General features: G+C 40.0%; 1 protein-coding gene across 1 annotated transcript in view; it reads left to right on the top strand.

The window, feature by feature from the left end:
• LOC111141568 (MACRO domain containing 2) overlaps nt 1-23142 on the top strand; it is a 1949692-nt gene extending 1926550 nt beyond the window's left edge. The window contains exons 16-17 of the mRNA XM_022494211.1: nt 19944-20021; nt 23081-23142. Coding sequence (XP_022349919.1) covers nt 19944-20021; nt 23081-23142 — 140 coding nt within the window. The remainder of the gene's footprint in view (nt 1-19943; nt 20022-23080) is intronic.
• The last annotated feature ends 356 nt before the right edge of the window (nt 23143-23498 follow it).

Genomic DNA, 23498 nt, shown 5'->3' on the forward strand with positions numbered 1-23498 from the left:
GCAAAAATAAAACTGCTTAGGAACTGAATACTTGCATTAAAATAAAATTCAAACTGTTTGCCCCTGTCAGTCTCTCCAACAACATCTCTTTCCTTTACCTCCCTCCCTCACTACTCTCCAGCCACACTGGCTTCCTTTCTGCTCCTTGAACAGGCCAAGTGTATCTGAGACTCTGAGTCATTTTTCTGGATGTGCCTCCTTCAGGGAAACACCTGTTCCTGCATCTCTGCATGGCTGATTTCTCACTTAGGTCTCATTTTGAAATTCCTCTCTTGATGAGACCTTCTCCCATCATTCAAACTAAGTAACTCCCTTTCACTGTGTCTCTATCTCACCACACTTTTATTTACCTCAAACACAAATCCAGAGAACAAAGACCTTACCTGTCATTTTCACCACTCTATTGCCAAAGGTTCACATTATATGATACATAGAGGACACTCATAAAATATTTGGAGGATGGATAAATGTCCTTAGTCTAGCTTCTCTAGATCATATGGTCTGTGCCTAGCCACAAGGTGCCGAAATGGTATATCCATGAGTCTGTCTCCCACAAAGGCTATTTGGGACAGGTACAATGTCAAATTCATAGTCACATCCTGTCTTTCCCTCCCGTAGTTTGCTAAACTAACACAAAACAGCAAAAAGACCATACAGTCTCTTCACCAAGTTCATTTCGCTGGAGAATATGAAATTCATTTGAGAATAGAGAATATGAATTTCAGAGAGTAAAATACGAAAAAGTAAATTTTATTAGATGGCCGGGGGAAGCCATATAAGGAAGGGTACACAAAAGACTTAAGACATCAAAAATTAAGTGCCTGGAATTAGCTCTCAGAGGAGAAGAAATACAACAGTGAGATCATCAATTCAGGTACTCATTTCAGAGCAATGCCAAGCTTCTGGTGCTATAAATTTGCATGGTCTTTTTTTTTTTTTTTTTCTAGGCTAAAAAATAATGTTATTGATGTGCTACATTTAATGTTTCCTGTGGATAAGTCATCTTTTTGATTACCCAAGCACGCTTCTTACAGTGGCTGTTCTAAACTTTCTCCATCCTACCCCTCCTCATCCTCCCCTTCCTCTCCTCCCTCTTCCTGTCTTTCCCCTCCTCCCTTTCTTCTTCATTTCTTCTTCTCCTTCTTTTCCTCCTTCTTCTCCTTCTCCTTGTCTCCAAGCCCTTTCTCCTCACAGATGGTCCTATCTCCCACTTTGCTGAGAAAAATAAAGCAGAAATCCCCTGACCTTTTATCTTCTCCATCAAAACTATCTTTGATCCAGATACATTCCCCCCATCATTTTCCCCTTTCCAAAAATTAACCTTAACATGGCCTCTGAATCCCTTTTTCTTTTCTGTCAAACAATACTTTGTCTCTTCAATTATTTCCAATTTCCCAGCATCATGCATATAGTTCTACCTATTCCTCCCCTTTGGCCTTCAACCATATACAGGTCTTCCCTGTCTTGGAAAACCAAGCCCCCAACCCCCCCGCCCCACATTGCTATATTTTCCTCCATGACTAAACTCTTATGTGCATGACATCTCCATTACTATCTCTGTTCTTTCACAGCATACTCCCTCTGTTATCAAAGAGTTCTACTCATGCTTCAGGTCTCAGCTCTGGTAACACTGGACTACAAATGTGGATACCAAACATGGCTTTCCATATTTCACATTCAGTGACCTTCTCCCAGTGTTGACTGTGCCTGGCTGCTATGCAACATTCATCCCATGACTTGCCCTTGACTTTCAAGCATGATGTGGACACACCTACTTTTCCTCTATCTTAATCTCCAAATTATTCTATTTCTTAACTGTGGACAGCATCCTAAGATCTCTATTCCTTTTTTATTTAAAAAGTTTTTCTTGGAGAATTTGTCCACTTTTATGGCTTAAGTAAAACCATAAATCCATTTCTAAAATTGCTGAGCACATTCCAAGGGCCAGGTAATGTTTGGGCATCATTAATCAAATATTTGAATGATTCATAGAAATAGGGTCCTGGACTAATTGGATAATCATTGAGTTAAAAATAAATATGTTTTTTATAGAAATGTAAATAAATGTAAATAAAATGTAAATAAAACAAAAAAATTATAGTGCTGTAAAGACAACCAGAATTCAAAAATAATTTCAAAAGAACAAGCTTACTTAGAATAATAGGTTACAAAATAGTATGATACATATTTTATAAATTGTAGGGGTAAGAAAATGGGCATGGTGTCGTAACTAGTCACAATTTCATCTCAGTAGCCATGCTGGTGGAAGTGATTGATGTCTAAACTGAGTAAAATTAACTACCCTGAGTGGGGGTGAACCAGTGTTGCAGAGGGAAGGAGCAGCATGTGCAAAGGACTGTGGGAGAAGACAAAATGGCGCATACCTCCATCTACTTACAGTCAGTGGGCATTTGTGTGTCTACTGACACATCATCAAGATGACAATTATTTTTTGGAATATCTTATTTCATGTGAAGCTTCAGATAGGATTTTAAGATTTTAAGTAGAATTCCTGACTTTCTACTGCACATGGTCTAGTGCAGGAAAGGTCAAATGAGTGATCATACTAAGTCTACTGTGAAAGCGAAGAGCAAGTCCTAGGCTGAGGTGGACAAGATGAGGGAGGTAAGCTGAGCCCTGAAACAACACTTGCACTCTGTCCAGTTATAAAACTGATCACTGTGACAGATACAGCACTGGCAATCACACACATTGTAATTTTTTCTCACATGTGCCCTAGATAAGTGCCTCTTGTATTAATTTGAGTAGGCTGACTACAGAGACAACCTCATAATCTCAATGACTTACCATGAGAAAAGTATATTTCTTATTCACCTCACATTCAAAAGCTGTTCTGAGGAGGGAAAATACTGGTCCACACAATCATTCAGAAATCCCAGATAAAGCCGTCCTATACATTTTGTAATGGGCCTCAGTATCCAAACTGTGATTCCTGGCCCAGCATCATTACCATCACCTGGTAACTTCCTTAAAAATGCAAATCCTTGGGCCCTACCACAGACTGGCTTAATCAGAGGCTCTGACTTTAGGATCCAGAAATATGCTTTTTACAAACTGTCCAGGTGGTTCTCAAGTTTGAGTACTGCTGCCAAGGCCCAGTGGATGAGGGTGGGGGTGTGGAGGACCACACAGAAGGGTATTCAGGTGCCAATCCCAAAAGTAGCACATACTGCTTCAGCCCACAATCCATTGGCTACTACTGAGTCATGAAGCCCCGCCTACTATTTAAGAAGCTGAGATGTATGTATGGTTCAGCTCTGTGCTCAGAAGAAAAGTACTTCCCTCCTTACGTTCTCACTTCTAGTTTTTCCCACCCCACCCCCCTTAAATTCATGTTCTGCTCAGTAGTCAGACTAAACTTCCTAAAAGGGCAATCTGTTATGCCACCCCCTGACAAAACCTCCACGGGTCTCACAGCCTTTTCTGAATGGCTTAGCTCTCCAAGGACTGGTTCCTATTGTCTCTCTGGCCACCTCCCTTGAATTCTAAACATCAGCCATCTTGAACTACAACAATAACAGCTAGCAGGTCCTTTCGCTCACCACGTGCCCTCTTCCCTGAACCTTTGTGCCTCCAAGTCTTCCGATGCTCCTATCCTCCTGGCCACTCCCATTCAACCTGTAGGGCTCAGCCGGGATGTGACTTAGTCCAGAAATATCTCCCTGAAACCACTTCCTAACTCTCCTTCGAGACCGGGTAAGATGCCTTCTATTAACCCAGAATAATTCTTATCACTTGGGATTTCAATCACGTGAAATCCAGAGTCTCTAGAGGACAGAGACTGTATTTACATAGTTGCTTCCTGGTTTTCCATAAAGAGCCTGGGACAGGGTAGATACTTAATGAATGTCTCCTAAGTAATTAATTCAAAATGGCTTAATAGATGCTCAGTGGGTGCTTATAGATGAGAATGTTGATTGTACTGTACTTTGGCCAGAAGTACAGTTATTAATTCCAGTTATTAATTTGTACTGTACTTTGGCCAGAAAGTACAGTTATTAATTTGTTATTAATTCCAATATGCTCACTCTTTCTAATTAAGTGCTGCACCAAAACTATAGCCAAGACCTTCACCTCTAAATACAAGAGGGCTGCACGCAAGTGGGACTGGTTGAAGCAAACCTATCCGCATCACGAGAAAATTAAGTCAAAGCCCCATACTGGTCACAGTTAGCCCATCTTCTTTAGAGACAAAAGTCTGCATGTCTTCATTCCATGTGATTTTACATATGTAACTTACATAATAAATAGGAAAATAAGGAAGCCCGGTATTTGAGGTATAAACAAATTACATTGCTTAGAAAACAGAGAAAATAAAGCTCTCTGGTGCTGATAGGACACAGAGATCTCTCAGTAGCTTAATTGTTGGATGAATCAGTCCTCCATTCCTATGAGTGCCTCTGCCATGACTCATTCCGATGGACTAATTTTTAATTGAAAATTATAAACTCAGAGGATGTTCTCTTAAAATATATAGCAACACCCTTCACAAGGGTATGACAGTAAGTAATATTAGTCTCCAAAAGTTAAGACAATTCCTCATGTAAAAAACACTAACAGCAGTAACTGTTGCTGCCCCAGGTCTTTACCTCACCTGTGCGCTCGATGATCTCATGATCCCCTTGTCTAGTGGACTTTGTCTTATCAGCTACTCCTCCCTCTCCTTCTCCCTAATGACTGTCTCCTCAGTCTGTAATCAATCATGAACACTGCTCCCATTGCCGAAAACATGCCCAAATAACAGCCGTGCCATTTGGATTCTCTGTGAAATAGGCAGTAAATGGTTGGAGTGAAAAAGTCTACTCCGGAAGAAGGTACGTGAAGGTCAAATAGAGGAAGCAGAGTTGTGCAGGAGACCCAGAGAGGTGACGTCACCTGGCCAAACTCACAGAGCTAGTAAGTGGCAGAGCCAGGATTGAAACCCCACAAATCTGATCCCAGAATCTACGTGCATAACCACTGCCTATACCACCTACATCTTATTTTATTATTTTAATATTTTATTATTGCTCAAATCATAGCTTTTCATAATTACTTATTATGGGCCAAACACTTCACTAAGTGCCCCATTATATACATTACCTGTTTGTGAGGTAGGCATCACTTTGCACCTTTTACATATTAGAAACCTTCATTTCAGTGAGGTTAAATAACGTGCCCAGAATCACTCAGCAAAGAAGTAGCCGAATCCAAATTCACACTTCAAATCCATGCTCGCAACCCTGATGCCACAGCCCTTCATACTGTCATTGCCTTTGCATTAGGACAGAGCCCCATTCATCCTTGTAATCACATAACCTAACAAATTACAGACATTGAATAAGAATTTGTTTAATGAGGGGCACCTGGGTGGCTTAGTGGGTTAAAGCCTCTGCCTTCGGCTCAGGTCATGATCCACGGTCCTGAGATCCAGCCCCACATCAGGCTCTCCGCTCAGCAGGGAGCCTGCTTCCTCCTCTCTCTCTCTGCCTGCCTCTCTGCCTACTTGTGATCTCTATCTGTCAAATAAATAAATAAAATCTTAAAAAAAAAAAGAATTTGCTAAATGAATGAATGAATTCCAGGATTTCTGTCTGAAATTATCTTTTAAGAAGCACCTGTTAATAGGTAATACTATTCCCAATGTTTCGGTTATCTTTTTAAAAAATATTTATTTGCCATAACTGAAAAACTACAAATATAATTTCTATTAGTCAATACATTAAACATGCATACTATAAGAGGCCCAGGAACCCTAAAGGTGCTGTTTTCATGAAAAGAAAAAAAAAACACATGGAAAAGCAGATAATTCCCAAACTTCCATGCGCACAGGGATCACTGGGGAAGACTCATTAAGATGCAGATTGCCAGGCCCTACCAGCCACAGATTCCTAGTCGGTAGATTTGATAAGAAACCTAGAAATGCATACTTCATAATAATCTCCCAGTGAGTCTGCTGCAGATGGTCCATGGACCACATTTTGAAAAATCCAAGTGAATCACTGGTGCTACCATGAGCTCATCAACCTCTGTGTCACCAAGGAGAAATCTGAAAAAACAAATAGCTTTTCCAAGGGGTTGTATTGCCCCTGGAATACAACTGTTTGATGTCCATTATCTCCTATAATGATTTTTAGAACTGTATGATAAGACCTAAGACCCATAGCATGACACATGTATGTGCCAAATCAGCTTAGTTGGATCAGGGTGGACAGAGCATTTCATAACTATTTAAAACTTTATACTGATTCCTGTGGGGGGTGGGGGATAAGCTAACGACTCATTTTGCATAGTGTGTTTATGACATCCCATGGATTTTTATTTTTCTTTAATAATGTATCATTGAAATTAAGATGCCTTCAGTTATAAGAATTACTCTCCTATTAACTATCACTGAGTAAGAAAATTCCCAAATGGAGAATTCGGTATAAATCAACAAAGAGCTACACCCTTGGGTGAGGTTAAAGGAGAAAGAGGGGAGAGTGCCTTAATTTATGCCCCCCACCCCCATAAAGCAGATCCTGAGCCAGACCTTGGGTGCGAGTATTTATTTAGAGGATGGTCCCTAAGAAGCACAAGCAAAGGAGTAGGGAAATGAGATGGAAGGGAAGGAACCAATGAAGTACGGGTCATGAGGAGATTACTACTAGGAGAAATTGGGCTCGGTCCCACTGAGGCCCCTTTGAGGAACTGGGCAGAGCACACCACAGAATCTCTCCCTGGAAGCACAGGGACGCTGGGGGATTATCCTTCCACTATTATCCTTCATCCTTCATCCATTGGAAATGACCCATGAAAGCTACTTCCTTCATTGGTTGAGGGTCACTCCTGGGCTTGTTAAATCCCCAGCACTTTTTAGTGAAGAGCAGGTAATAAGCAAATGATTCTCAGACTTCTGTATGCACAGGACCCCTGGACTGTCCTATGCCTGGGCTGAACAAGCTATCTGAGAACTGCTAGTGGAGAAGCACAGAGATGCTTTGGGGGGGGGGGGCGGCTGTCCAAGTACCCGGGGCTACTGTGTCCCCTGTAGCAGCAGGGAAACTCAGAAGTGGCCTGGGAGGATGACCTTAGCACCAACAATAACTGCTACAAAAAGCCAGGAGACTTGGGTGTCTTACTTTTGGCATTGATGGAAGTAGTTTTAAGAAAAAAAAAAAGTCTCCCTTAAGAAGTTGAATCACAAACAGGTGCTAATCTTGAAGGTTTGTGTCCTGAATTCATATCCCAGTGTGGTTCATAGAAACCACAGGCAGGGAATCTAATTTAACTGATCTCTGGTTAGTAATGTGTCCAGTGACTAACAAGCCTATGTAAATCCTCTGTCTGAACTTGGCTTCAAGTCCAGGTAAATAGCAATTGTAGAGCCATTGATTATTCAATTCATCTCAACTTCCCAGATGTTAAAATGTAGGGAAAAAAATGTGTCCTCAAATCAATGAAATACAGAAGTAGCAATTTAGCCACAAAATAGACACAACCTCTTTCCTGCGTAATAAAACCTTAAGGAGCACCCCGCCACTTCCCCCCAACACACACACATACACACACACACACACACACACACACACACACAACGGCCACCACCACCACACTTCCAATAGAGGTTTCTTTGTAATAGAAGACACACACTTACTACTATATGAAAACCCATCTTCTTTCCTCCTCCAAGGTTTACAACCACACAAATAATCCATGTCCTATTGAAATCAGTCAAACAGCAACTGGATTAAATGTAACAAAACCAAAAATCTGAAATTGGAGGGCAGCTTTTAGTATAATTCTTTCCATTTACCAAAGGAGGCCACAAGGCAGGGAGAACGTTCCTGCTTCTTGATGCATTATTTTGGACTTCCTAAAAAAATTTATAAGCAAAAAAAGTCTATATAATTCTGTAAATTGAACAAAATTAACTTCAAAAAGCCTGGTCTTCAGGCTTTTATTTGACAATCACATATAGACTAGTCTGCACATTTTTTTTTTTTTTAAAGGAAAGCATTGTGGCCTGAGATCAATAAATCAAAATTGGGTTGCCTCCTCCTCAAAGGTGAATTATTATCCTGCTGAAGAGGTTATGTGACAGGATCTCTAGTTTGGTAAAATACGCGAACAAAAAAAAAGGATTAAGATTTCTTTGACTGAAAGGGAAATTCTGGATGTTATTTTTTCTACTATGAAAGAGTTTCCTGAATTGTCTCCTAGAACAAGAGATTAAATGTCAAGTGATAAAGCAGGTGGAAGGCTTATTATTTGGTGTCCTCAAAGCCCATTCTCTCACTAAAGTTGCTGTTTCCACACAGGGAATGAAGGCAGCTTGATAACTACAGAAGGAGTACCTAAGACAGTCTGAGAGAAGAGGCAAAAATGCAGCCAGAGGGCTAGGCATCTCTTGGTTGTCAAAATTCTAACCCTTAGTCAAGATCATCAGTCAAGACAAAAGCAAAATTCAGCTGTCAGGAGTTAATCAAGCTGTAAACCAATAGGCCAGTAGATGCTCAACATCCCTGGGTTCAAGAAGAGGACTGGGCAGCCCAGTGATGTCAGCCCCAGGAAGCTAGTGCTACAGCATGAATCCAGGGGGACTTCTGAAGCCTGGAGGATGACATCATCACAGACCCAACCATTGTGACCACCACCTTTAGTTCCAGGGCCCTCAGATCCTCTGGTGCCCGAGGAAGCCAGGAAACCTTATGCTGCTTGTGCTTAGAATCTTTTTCCTGAATTCCAAAGCAAGCCACCATGAACTTCTAACCCGAGGAGTTCCAGAGTGGCATTAACCTAGTTTTCCAGATTAAAGAGCACAGAGTGAGCCCATCTATAAAAGGTTAATCAAACTACCAAGCTTCAGCTCTAAAATATCTGGCAGTGAAGTATGACCCATGCTCCAGAGCTGTGGAGACCCTGTGGGAGGGAAGAGCCTTAGCACACCAGCATTTCTACCGAGCCAGCTGCCACTGACCGCAGAGAAGTCCCTGGCATCTGACGGGGACCTATTTTCTTCAATATGAATAAGTTTGTGCTACCTTCCCCCACCCAAGCCATCTTAAGAAAGTGAAAGACATTCAAGTCCATTGCCTTCAAATGGATTCGCATCCCAAATTCCAGTCTTATTTCAGCTCTCTCACCAGTGGCACTAGTGTTGGGTGAAGTATTAGAAACATCCTAGGAGTGGAGTTGGGAGAAATTTTAGTTCTCACCTCGTAGCTGGGTGGTCTGGGGCAACCATGTCACTTCTCTGAGACCCGGAGTCCACATCTGTGGAAGGGTTTGGTTGGATTGGAATATGGTCAGGGGTCTTTTTTATTCCTTGAGGGATGTAGTCCTATTCAAACAACAAGAAATAGCATAGACCTACAGCCTAAAAGCCCCTAAACAGAGGAGGTTGACAAAGATAACATTGACTTCTCACAGGTAACTTTGAATTCTCTTTAGTAAAAAGGCTTCTGACTGAGTTTAATAGCAGTTACACATTTAGTTACATAGTTAGTGGATGTGGCCTAGACAGACTTTTAGGGTGTGTGCGTGCGTGTGTGTGTGTGTGTGTGTGTGTGTGTGTGTGTGTGTTTGCTGATAGTGATAAACACTCAGAAGGCATAAAGATGGTTAATCCAAAGAAACTCAAAGATTAAGATCCAGGTATCTGTGATAGGACTTTGTGAAGAAAAGCTGAATGGAAAAAATGGGCTTGAGTTTAATACCAGGTATGTTTAAAAACTTTTCCTAGCAAAGAAAATTGTATCTTTTTTTTTTTTTTGGAAGCTAAAAGAATTGATGTTAGGGGCCAAGACCAGAAATGTAATTATTGTAGCAGAACTGAATATACTTACTTACAGTTCAGAGGCCTCTGATAACCGTCCTCCGGTGCTTCTGTAAATCTGCTAGTTATTTCTTGGATGCAGCTTTCTTCCTGGGTATAGATTTCTAGTACTTTGGTCATGGACAAAGGTGATGCACTCGGTCTTATTAAATGTTCAGAATAAATTGTGCTATTTAGCAAAATGTAACATACAAAAAGGGCAAAATCTAGTGGAAATCATTAAAGAGTCTATAATTAAGGATACATAAGATTAAATGATTCTTTGACTCAAGAATTATATACTTAATTGTGCAGGATTTCAACCAAAGCCATCAGAGGCACTTTCTTTCAGGAGCCTTAAGTGTACAATGAAGTTTCTGAGAATCCAGCTTTGGTGATTGCCACCAGTAAGTTCCTTCCTTATGAAAGATGCCACATGAAGAACCATTGAAAGACCCAAAGCTGCCCCACTGTGGCTCCTTACACAGTCAAAACCCTATTAAAGTGCAAGAATCAAGAGACTCCTTTGGAAAAAATACGTATCTCTGTGTTCACGAGGACAGTGCTGTGTGCAGATTTATCTGGTTGCTTTAGAGAAACAAAAGCCACAAACGGTGTGTGATGGTGTGTGGGGGAGTTTGAGAGACACCCAATTCGTATTTTTCCTGCTGGGAAGCCCCTGATCTGAGACCAGTGCTGGCAGCCCCCGGCTGAGAAGAGCCTCCTTGTGGTCTCCATTCCTGCCAGGCCCTGGAGGAGGTGGCGGTTGCGTAATGGGGCCCACCAAGAATTATTAGATGCTTAACTGGGCCCTGGAAAAGGGAAAGAAAAAGCCAGACTTGTAGAATGTGATCAGCATCTAGCTCAGTTAAGCCAAACATGACAATACCTGGAAAGCCTTCGGTGGTCATGATCATGTACAGAGGAACTTGAACTGTTTTCAGAATTTGTGGGAGCAGCACAGCCAGCAGCGGGTGGGGGGTGGAGGAAGAGTCAAAAGGAATGGGCCTAAGGGAGTCTGGCTGAAGATGTGAAAAGCTGAGTCCTTCAGATGTTTATAGACAAGAGATTTTTCTATCCACCCAAATGCCTAGTATGGTATGGAACATCTGAAACTGATTCAGCCAGTGGCCCCCAGCTTTCATGCCATCTCCTTGTCCTCCAAGATTTTTCTTTACCCCCTTCAGAAAAGGTGAATCACTCTTTCCTTTGTGCTGCTGCAGTTCTTGGTAATAATGTCACTTAACTTGCAAGCAGTTAACTCCCTCTCTCCCTCTGTCTCTCCAGATCTCTGTCTCTTCTGATGCTCTCTCTGTCTCTGTCTCTGTCTCTGTCTCTCTCTCTCTCTTTCTCACTCAGCTAGCTTGTGAACTTCATGAAGACAGCAATATGCCTCATTCATTTTGTCTCCCAGCCCATGGTAGGCACTGAAATATCCGGTGGGCATTTTTTTTCTTTTCTTCCTAAATATTGGCTTTTTCTGTAGAGCAGTTATTTGGACAATAACCAATGAATTTCCAGACCATTCTCAAATGACGATATGGAGGCACATCATCTGGTAAAACATAAAAGAAGAATCCGTGTATGTTATGCGCCCCCCCATTACTGCCACTGCCTTTCATCTCCTACTAAAGAGAGCTTCTGATTTTGATCAGAGTAGAATATTCCCAATATATGATACATGAAGAAGCGTGTTGCTATGGAAAAGGGTATCTTGTAGAAATATGTGAATTTTCCACCTGCATGATCCTGTCAGCTTAATCATTCATTATTTGACTTTGGAGAGGGAGCCATGGGCATATATCTGCAGTGTTTGTCTAAGTGATCAAAAGAGGTAGTGTGGTCAAGTAGCAGCTTTGCACTGAGATTTTGGGGAGAAAGTAGATTAGGTAGGGGACAGATGCTTTCTAATTATACCTTTGTCCCAAAGAAGTATGAACTAAATAGAAATGAAGCATTTCAGTCTTCTCATACGGCCATAACAAAGTACGATGTGTAAATAATGGAAATTAATTTTCTTTGAGTTCTAGAGGCTGGGAAGTCCCAAGTTCAAGGTGTTGATCAATTTGATTTTTGGTGGGAGTTCTCTTTCTAGCCTGTAGATGGCCTCCTTCTCACTGTGTCCTCCCATGACAGAGCACGCTCTCACTCTCTTTCTCTTCTTGTAAGGCCATAGCACTATCAGATGAGGGCCTCAATGTTATTTAACGATAGTTATCTCCATAAAGGCCGTATCTCCAAATATAGTTACATTGGGGATTGGAGCACCAACATAGGATTTTTGAGAGAAACAAACTTTCAGGCTATAACATCAAGTCTATAATCAGAACTGTCATTTGATAAATATGCCTAAAACCAGATGCCGACAAGGGTTGTCTGTGAGACTTGTAGGGAATACTCAGTCACACAAGTGAAAGCAGTCTGTGCACCTGGCCTTGGGTTTAAAATGGTGGTGTGAAGTCAGATCTCTAACCTCACTCTCCCCCAAATAACAATATGAAAGGAGAGAAATACAATAAGCAAAGGAAGAACACCAACAAAATCAGTAATCAGACAAAAGAGTGGGCTGGTAGTCAACAAAAGAAAAGGTACATTTTCAGAAATGCTGAAAGCATGAGCCTGGTGTTGCTCCAGCCTACCCCCCAAATCTACCAGGCTCAGAAATAACCCCGCATAGGATCTTACTAGTTACCATTTACGTCCCCAACTGGGAGAGGAACAGCCCAAAGGAAACTTCCACAAAAGTATATAGTCAGCCTTGAACACCTTTTATCTCACCCTTCCCTGAAGAGACAGGAAAACCCTCTGTAATTCTCCATTTCAATTATCTCCTGCTGGGAGTAAAATGGGAGAAGAAAAGCAGACCAGTAACAAATGCCTAGAACTAATTACCTCTAGTAAAAACCAGGAATTTCACCAAATAGAAGACAAAAGAGAAAATCAGTAAGGCAAGATCTCTGGGGCACTTGGGTGGCTCAGTTGGTTAAGCATCTGACTTAGACTCTGGGAGTGATCTCAGGGTCCTAGAATCCAGCCCCACATAGACCCTCCTCCCCCCACAATCAGGGAGGAATCTACTTCTCTTTCTCCTTCTGCCCCTCCCTCCCCCCTTGTCAGTGCTCTCTCTCTTTCTCTCTCTCAAGTGAATAGATGAAATCTTAAAAAAAAAAAAAAAAAAAAAAAAAAAGGTAAAATCTTCTGAGTGTGCAAGAAGCAAGGGAAGAGGAGTTTGAGAGCCCCCAGTGAAACCTCCATGAGGAAGGACTTGCCCTCCCTACCCCAGGAGTCTGTGTAGCGTTCTTGTGGAGTTTATTCCCCAGTCTGGGAGGCCAAGACAAAAACAACAACAAAAAAAACAAACAAATAGAAACAGCAAAAGAGAATAGAGAAGCTCCAGGATGGTCTCTCTCTCTCTCTCTCTCTCTCTCTCACTTACTCTCACTTGAGAAATCCGGAACAAATAATGTGCATAGTTCTGGCTACTTTACCCCGCTTAAAGAAAGTCCTCAAAAGAAAACACTCTCCTGTGTAGCTCCTGAAGGACCAACGGGCCACAGATACTTTGCTAAAGAAGCAGCATGCTAATGAGTATGTCACACATCTCGCCCTGCAAGCACTAGAAGCCATGACAGAGAGGAGAAAGGAAGGAAAGAAGCCAGTAAGCATGCAAGCCAGCAAAACACAGATGAAGAAGTTACTGTGGAAGAAAACACAACTCCAGACAAAGAGAAAAAGTCCCTATAATAGCTATAAAAGAATTTCAAAAGAACATTAAAGATCTTGAAGTTAAGGTGATAAAAATGGCATAATGATCTCAAATGTAAGCATGAAGGAAACACATTTTTCAACCGTTAGCAAAATAAATCAATTAAGAACAGCAAAGACCAAGTTACTGACAAAGAAAAAAGGCTTGAGATGATCACAGTGAAAAAGAACACAGAAACTCTAAAACAATTCGAGAAAAAATGATATATATAGAAGAGAGAGGGAATAAATTGCTCTATGTGGGAACAGTTGGTGTCCCTGAAATTTAGAAGTCAAGATATAGAAGAGAAAACTCCCTAAAATGAAGGGGAAACTGAACAAATGATCTAATGGGCAGGCCATGTTCCAAAAAAATCAATTCAGAAATCCCCCAAAAACACATCTTTAACAAATTAATTAATTTAATTAACATTAATAAATTAAAGTATTAGTGTGTGTTCAAGAAAAACTAGGCATAAATCAAGCTCATAACTTTATAGCTATGATTGCTATGGGACAAAATTCAGAAGCAATGTCAGGACTGAGTCAATTAAAATGTATTAAGAATGGCAACTATCACCACAATAATGCATAGAAAGCCATCTTCAATCTCATGGGCTTAGAACAATAATCATCTATCTTCTGTTCATGGATATGAGAATCAACTCCATTTAGTGTGGGTTAGGGAGGAAGTCAGGCAGTGAGTTAAACTCAGGTCATACTCTCCTCGGATCAACTGCTCCCTAAAGCATGTTGATCTTAGGGTAAAAGGCAGGAGCATGAGAAGGCAAACCCCAACCGTACAAATGTATTTCAAGTGCTGTTTGACTCACTTCTCCTAATATCCAAATGGCCAAAACAAATTCCATGGCCAAGTCCAATGTCAAGGGACAGTGACATAGACTTCCATGGTGGTAGAAGATAGGAAGTGAACATTTCTGAATAATTATCTAATCCACCACATTAATTGTGAGGTTGGAAGACAGATAAGGCAAAAGTTGTCAAGATAGTTCAAGAATACCACCTTAATTTGGGTCAATACCTATCACTTTAAATCCAGACAGGTCTCTCTATGGCTATCATGACACCTATGAAACTATATACTCTAAGAAATAATTATTTCTTAGAGTCATTCTATTTGTTGCATGCAGTTTATTGTTAACACAAATCTCAAAAGAAAAATTGAAGGACCCTCCAACATCTCTCTATGTTTATGTATTAAAAATCTGGTTAACTGCATTCTATGAGCATCTGAGTATCTTTTCTTTATGATGAGTCCTGCTTAATTTATTACTTTTTATGTAATACAACTGACCTACAAAAGGTTACCATAATCAAGGCTTTGAGGAGGACAGTTGCTGTTGGTAATTGAAAATGAAAAAGGTACTGAATGTCCCAGACACTTTCTATTTTAGCATCTTTCATCTCCTGCTAGGAGCCCTGAAATGTACCTCTTGTTTGTGTTCTAAGCCTTAGCAATCAAAGTGGGGGGAGGGACGGGCAAACTGGAGTAAACAAGCTGTAGAGGCAATTTTTGCTTTGATCAGATTCTGTTGTCTGTATGAAATGGACTCATTTCTCTGGGGCACTCAGTTGCATTGCCCAGGAGGGTAAAAGCTGATAGGATAATACCAGTTCCATATCACACACGTCAGAGTAACAAATGTCTGTCTTTCCTCTCCCTCTTCCCAAATACATCACACACACACACACACACACACACACCACTCACTGCAACACAGTCATATATTCATACCACATGCACATATCCTGCATACTCATGATATTAAATAAATTAATAATGTCTATCAAACATACCCTTTAGAGACTTTGGAAACAGATCTGACAGATGATGCCTCTCTCTGCTCCTGGAATGCTGCAATATATAGAGCTACAACTTTGATTTCTGTTTTTATCTCTCTGTGTCATGGATCTCATGCTAATCTGTGCCAATATGGTGACATAACCTGAGATTTCTCATATGAATGTTTTGTATTACAAAATAATAAGATTGGAAAGACAAAACTTATGTTCACTATTTTTTGATCTGCCTTTTGGGTTTTGCTTTCTTCAACTTCTTCCTCTGTCTCTCACCCAGTTCTTAAAAGTGTTCTGTGTCTTCATTTCCATTGAGCATTGTTTAATTGACTAGCATCCTGCCTATTACATAAAAAGTTATCCGTGATGCCACAGGGGTTTCTCCGTAATAACACCAAAGGGTTATTATCATTGATAGTAATGACCTTGAAAGATATTTCACGGAAGAGTCGGCCACAGGTACCTTTAAATCCCACTACAAACAACAACCCTGAAGGGAGAGTCAGGGAAGCAATGTATAGTGTCAGGTCAATTAATTTCCCTTTCAGAGTAATCATTTCTTATAATAATAATAATAATAATGAGGCGCTTGAGTGGCTCATCGTTAAGCATCTGCCTTTGGCTCAGGTCATGATCCCAGGTCCTTGGATCCAGCCCCGCATAGGGGTCCCTGTTCAGCAGGAAGCCTGCTTCTCCCTCTTCCTCTCCCACTGCTTGTGTTCCCTCTCTCTCTATCTTTCTCTGTCAAATAAATAAAATCTTAAAAAATAATAACAATACTGTTATGTGTTAATTAGTTCTGATGGTGTCTCAGAGAGTTAAACAAGGAATTAGAACATATTATAAGTTAGACAAGGAGTTAGAACATACTGTAATCATTTTAGTAGTGAAAAAGCCAAGGCTTCTAAATACTGAGATTTGGCAAAAGTCATTCAAAAAATTAAGTGACTAACAGACTATCCTCTTATGACATATGTGTTTGTGTCTTGCCCATTTTCTATTGGGGTCCCTCTCTCTCCTGTTATTTTGTCTATTTATTTCTTTTTATTCAGTACAGGAATCAGTAATATATATTACAAATACCTTCTTTCGCTGTTTTATTTTTACTTTCTTAATGGTGTGTTTCCATAAATTAATGTTTATTTTAGTATTGTCCAGATTGTCATACCAGTCTTTTCCGTGAGGGTTATTGTTTTGTTTTTCCTGTGTAAGAAATTTTTGCCTAATGATGTGAAGGTCTTTTTCCAAGTTACCTTTCAGACTTAGTTCTAAAATCTACCTGAAATTCATTTTTGAGTATGGTGAAAACTATTTCTTCAGTGTAGGCAGTGGAGGTCTACTGTTACTGTCGCTGAACAAATTATGATTCTTTTTCCCTGAAATTTTATTTCAAATTCAAATTTGAAAGACACTTTTGTTTGGTATGAAATTTTGCACTGATGATCTTTCATTTAGCACTTTGAAGATGCCATTGCATTGTTTCTGCCTTCCATTATTTTTGCTGAGAAGGCATCTGGAGGTCCTGTCATTGCTATTTTGATGTATGCTAGATAATTTTATATTATTTTTTAACCTTGGCTTTCAGCAGTCTTTGAACAACTGGCCTGTATGATACTTGCTTTGCATTAATTCTGCTTGGAGATCAGAGCACTTTTAAAACAGTGGTTTGATATCTCATTAATTTGGGGAAATTAGTCATTATATCTTAAATATTGCTTTTGCCACATTACACACTGGATAGACCCTATCTCATATGTCTACTAACTCTTTTCTATATTTTTTATCTGTATTTTATAGTTTCTTCTAATCTAGCTTTCAGTTTACTAATCCCTTCTGTGTCTAATGGCTGCCAAATGTACCTACTAAATGAATCACTTCAATTATAGTATATTTTCCAGTTCTGGAATTTACATCTGACATTTTAAATAGTGCCTAGTTATCTGATAAACTCCTTTGCCATGGATATTCTCCAAATTGGCATCTAATTCTTAAATATATTAATCACAATTTTTAAATTGTCTCTATGATATCCAGATCTCTAACTTATCTCTACATGTTGTCTCATTCTCTTGGATTTCAGTGATTTGTTCTTGTTCTTCTGGAATGCCAGGTAATTTTTTTATTGAATGCTGGACACTGTGTGTGAATAATTATAGAGACAGCTTGAGGCTCTGGGTGGTTTTTTCTCATTTTGGAAAGGAATTATTTTTGCTTCTGACAGGCCAGTAATAGTGAGCAGAGCACTACTATATAATCCGGAATTGAATTGATTAAAAGTTGGACTTCGATTTTTTTAAGAGCTGGTCTATATCAGGTTCATCCTTGCCCCCAGAATATAACCCTTCAGGTGCCCCACAGAAGACTCGAGTACTTTTCTAAGCACCTCTTCCTTGGCTAGCCCAGATCTCCAAGTTTTGCCCCACCCCACCCCTCAGGCCTCATAAGACATCTGGAGGCTCTGTTCAACTTGTTGACACATGTGGAATGTCAGACTCACCATGTTATACCTCCTCGAGCTTGTGTGTATTGATGGCTCTTTACTGAGTGAAAATACTTTCTTAAATAACCTCACTAGTGTTCCTAACTGTTATTGGTAGGAGGGTTAGTCTACATCATGATAATTCACCTTAGGCTGAAATCCCTTTCTCAGTATAATTTCAATTTGCATTTCTTTCATTATGAGCAAAGTGAATCATCTTTCATGTGATTATAGGCCAATTTTTTTTTTATGAACTGTCTGTTAAATTTCTTGCTCAACTTTCTACCCAGTTTTTTATCTTCTTAATCTGTATTTTTAGAAGTACTTTAAAGATATTAACCCTTTCTCTATAATAAAAGGTATAAGAATTTTCCTTCAATTTATAATATTTTTCTTCTAAACATTTCTTATGGTATTTTTTCCATCCAAAAATTTATTATGTTTATATGAAATCAAATATTTCCATTTCTCTCCAGTTCTGTTTTAAAGCATAATTAACCAAGATTTCCTGCTCTGAGCCTTAAAGAAATCCATCAATGATTTCTTCTGTAATTGTGCCTAGAGGAACGTGTTGATGAGAAATTGAAAATGGTCCACTTTTTAGGATTAGTGGAGTGAGAAAGAATATGATATGGTTTTAAGTACAGTTGGGAGGTTCAAGTTTTCTTTCCCTTTCCCAACCTCATCCTCAGTAACTAAAGAAAACAACTTATGGGCACAGTTACTTTCACTTGAAGGCTTGGGATCTATTGGTCATTTCTTTTCTTCTGTTATCCTTTTCCTGATTTCTCTCATCTACCTTCATTTCATCAATGTTACTTCTACATTGACATTTCGCAAATATCCACATGCCTATTCACAGTTCGCTTCCTCAGGATTGGATGCAAAAGCTTGTTTGGCATCTCCACTTATATGGCCCTGCCCTTCAGGATTCAAATCTAAAATGGCTTTCTTCACTTCCCTCCACTCTGTTTTATATGTCTTCAAGTACTGACCTTCCTACCATCCATCCACCAGGGTTCAGAGATTGGTCATCTTTGAGTCATACTTCATGACTGTCAGCTTCAGTACATCATTATCAGAGGGCGAGATCTATCTTTGAGGATCCCTTCCTTTGAAGAGATTATAAACTGGACCTTTACCATCCCTGCTTCTTACTCACCAACAGGCACACCAAGTTTAACATACTCTGAGCTCAATACATACTCACGTAATGAAAATGCACCCAACCTTATGCTTTAAAAAAATATAGAAATAATATCAATTTTGAAATTATAGATTGCCAGACCTTTACCTGTATCTCTATTTCTAAATGCCCCTGGCCTTCAAGTTGTGAAAACGTAATAGGTATTTAACTAAGATGGAAGATATTGTCGTCCTTTAGGCTATCTGGAAAATTTCTCACAATAAGAGAAAACAACCCACTTACTACTACCTTTAAGCATGTTCTATAGCTTCAGCCACAGCAAATGGATGACACACTGTGCAAAATAGAGATCAATCACAACAGAAATTAATAAAGACGTGATTCTCAGCAATTAAAAATGGCAGCATCTGAGAATGTCTCCTAGGAAGGCATCTAAGCCGTTCATTTTGTGTTTGAACAAAAAAACCTCACTGCCAGAAAGATAAATCTTTCAGCTTTTAGGCATGCCTAAGGCAAAACAGGTTTTCTTTTCTCCCTTTTCTCTTCAAAGGATAAGCTACATAAACTTACACACACACACACATACACACACGCACACGCACACGCACATGTACACACACACACACACACACACACACACACACACACATTTCCCTAAATTTAAATCGTAGGTTGTTCTGATTAAACCAAGTTTCCCTGCTTTCATGCTACCAGATTTTTAATTTGAGAAATTGTGTATGTATGTATGAGATTATCTTACAAATTAAAGAGAATTTAGATGACAGCGCTAAAGAATTCAGGCAACTCAACCCACTGTTTCCTCCCTTAACCTTTTCTGCAAAAGAAGTTGAATCCCAGGAGTATTTTTAAATTTAAGAGGGCAATGGAGGGTGACAGAACAATTGGCAGTCAGGCTGTTCTAATTCTCTATTAATCAAGGACTATCTTCTTTCTTTCAGCTCAAGGCGAGGACACACCTAGAGTTCCTGTGCAAAGCGAAGGGTCTGGCTACACAGAAAACTCTCCAAGTCCCGATGGTAAAGTTCTGAGCTATTTGAGCTCATGCAAACTACAAATCTGATACATTTTCTGTGTGTAATCTAGGATTAAAGGAGCTATCTGTTCTATGAAGCAACATATTCAGTTAGAACAAGGTAAAGTTCAAAAACCATGTTCTCCTAGGAACTAATAAAATTGGCAGCCTTTAAAAAAACTGATGCTGTTTTATAACACTATGTGCCTCAGTTGTTAATCACACCTCATAATACGGAGGCCATGGTGGGTAATACCAAGGGTAAACTAGACTAAAGTCCACCTGGTGAACTTGATGGGAGCATCTCTTACTTCCACAAAAAGCACTTGCCCGAAGTTATCCCTGCTCTATAGGGACTCCGGGAAACACTCAGGAAAGCCCTGACTTGAGTTTGGGCTAAGGTCATCTTGGACCTTCATCATTTTACCTCACTATCTCACTTCAGATGGCTTGGCCAAAAACACAGTGGATCTTTAAAATCACCTTAGAAGTCAGTTTATAAAAATCCGTCTTTATTCACATCTCATTTTGAAGGTATCTGAATACTCTGAGCCTGAGAAATATTAATACACCACCCCCACCCCATATAATGATTCTGGGAATGCTTTGAAATATTACTTGGTTTAAAAAAAACAATTATTTGTGAATATATGACTTAATAAATATTTGATTCCACTGACCCCCAAAGCTCAAGAGAACCAAAACTGGTTGGTTATCAACTGCTCATATATACCTTGCTGTTTGGTTCATTTTAGCCAAAGAAAAAAAGGCGAATTGCTTTGAATTAATAATGACCTTGGGAAAAATTCAACTGGTAAAAGCTACTTAGTGAATTTACTTGGTGGGTTTTTTTTTTTTTTTTTAAGATTTTATTTATTTACTTGACAGAGATCACAAGTAGGCAGAGAGAGAGAGGAGGAAGCAGGCTCCCCGCTGAGCAGAGAGCCTGATGCGGGGCTCTATCCCAGGACCCTGAGATCATGACCTGAGCCAAAGGCAGAGGCTTAACCCACTGAGCCACCCAGGCGCCCCTACTTGGTGGTTTTAAATAGAGTTTTCTGTACTCGGTATTCCACCCTGCTATAAGCTTTTCATCACCTGAATTTCCTCCCTTAATCATAAGCCCTTCCATACAAACCGATTTTTTTTTTTTAAACTCACGGGTTGCATTACCTAGAAGAATAATGTTTTTCAACCTCAGATCCATTAAAGGCTACCACGTTAGTCATGCTCAATTGAACGAAACCTGCCGCAGCCTGGTTGTGACATTATTGTGACCTGGTTCTTAACTAGTTCTCTGCAAAACATGTTCTGAAGAATGGCAGGCCCATAGGATGCTCATTGAGTAAAAGGGAAAGAAACATGAAAAACACTAAGATTTAGTCCTCTCTTTGAGATTCTCCATATATATTACAGGCTCTCAGAAAGCTCAGCTGTGAAGAAATTTATCAACATGGTTTACCATTGCTTTTCCCAAACTTATTTCATCATGGGATGCTATTTATTAATAGGTTTCGGAATGAGTGACCCTTGGGTTGGAAGAACAGAGAAGGGATGCTCTCCTATATTTGATTCTGCAGGCTCCCTCACTGAGATGGGTGACCTTACAGTAATTTCGTAGACCAGGCTGGAAAGCACATGCATTATTCTCCTTATACAGGTAGCATTGTTGCATCTGGCCAGTTTACACCTGGGGTTTAGAAAAAGCTCACACATCATTAGAAACCCAGGATAGTTTGCAGGTGGAACGGAGACCTGCTTTTAAAACCTTCTCCCTGAGAAAGAGTTGGATGGTATGCCCTTCAATGTCACTCCCTCTTTCAAGCCTCTTTGGAGTGTGAAAACCAGCATCTGCCACTATTTTCCTTTAATCAAATTTTCCTGTTTGAGAAAAAGAGCTTGGATTGTTGATTCTGTGCACATAAATGAAGACTACACGAACAAGAACAGAGGTCACTTACTCAGGTATGATAGCCAGGGCGGCGGCCATTATCCCTTGTGTTGGTGGGCTCAAATGCAGGCAGAAAAGTGGGAAACCGTTAAAGTTAAGACATGGCTTCAAGCACCCTCTGACTCAAGGTTGCTGGCATAGGAAAGCTGGATTTGAGCACACTAGAAGTGGGAGACTGGTTTGGGAACATATCCGGCTTTCCCTGTTTGGTCCCACGTTGGAATCACAGGGCAAACTCTAGTGAAGCCAGCAGACATTGTCCAAGTCCTGACCATCCTAAGCTGATTGCTACAGAGGATGTGGTCAGATTGCCCAGGCTGGTAGCCACAAAGGTTTTTCGTAAGTTATATTGTTATATATGGTCTGACCATTGTTCCATTTGTATATTGTCTTTCCCTTTATAATATGCACTTTGATGCTTTTAAAATATCCACCTAACTGAACCTACTGACCCTTGAAAATTTCCAGAGTGACTGCTATGCCTGCTCCGGAATACTTCTGGACAAGGACATTAATTATGCATTCTATTTTTATGCAAATGCTCGCATAGACCAATACACACAGTTAAAGTAAAAGCACACGTTTTATCATCATGGTGTGATCCGGTTAGATGTTTTGTTTTTCTATCACAGGGCATCCACTGCTGCTGAGTCCATTGGCAAGTTTAGAGAAACTGTTTTTAAATTCAGATTTGAAAACCTAGCAAACCAAACAGGCCTATCAATGTTGCCATTTCAGAGAGAGCTGCTTAACTCTCTACATGGCAACAATCTGTTTTGCTTTGTTTTCTTGTTATTTTCTTAGACATCTACTAAGGCCTTTGGATTTACTTCAGGATGGTAATCAATACACCCAAAATGCCCACCCAAAAATCTGGTATAAAACAACAACTCAACTTCTACAGTTCATTAAGAAGTAATCCTGCCCTCCCTGGCCCCTGCCACTAAAAATCTACAAGACTTATTCTCCAAATCTTGAATGAAAAGGAACTGAAAAGAAGTATAAGATAGGAGATCAGTAATGTTACAACTCACAGACCATTTTAATGTGTTCAAGAGATTTGGGTTTAATAAAGACTTAACCTTTTTTTTTGTTTTCCTTTCTGGTTACAGTTGAAATGAATAGTCAGGTTGACAGTGTAAATGACCCAACAGAGAGTCAGCAAGAAGATTAACTAATAGGTAAGTTGCCCCTGTAGTGGGATTTTCTTTCTTTTTTTTTTTTTTTTTAAAGATTTTATTTATTTATTTGACAGAGATCACAAGTAGGCAGAGAAGCAGGCAGAGAGAGAGAGGAGGAAGCAGACTCTCTGCTGAGCAGAGAGCCCGATGCGGGGCTCGATCCCACGACCCTGAGATCATGACCTGAGCCGAAGGCAGAGGCTTTAACCCACTGAGCCACCCAGGTGCCCCATGTAGTGGGATTTTCAATTGATTAAACCAGCCATGGGAAGTGTTTGTAAATGGCATATTGGATTTCCCTCAGTTCTGCCAAGTCCCACAGTGTGGCTCAAGCTAAACTTTAGAAATC

This window comes from Enhydra lutris, unplaced genomic scaffold (assembly GCF_002288905.1).
Source record: "Enhydra lutris kenyoni isolate GAN:26980312 unplaced genomic scaffold, ASM228890v2 scaffoldscaffold6, whole genome shotgun sequence".
Taxonomy (NCBI): Eukaryota; Metazoa; Chordata; class Mammalia; order Carnivora; family Mustelidae; genus Enhydra; species Enhydra lutris.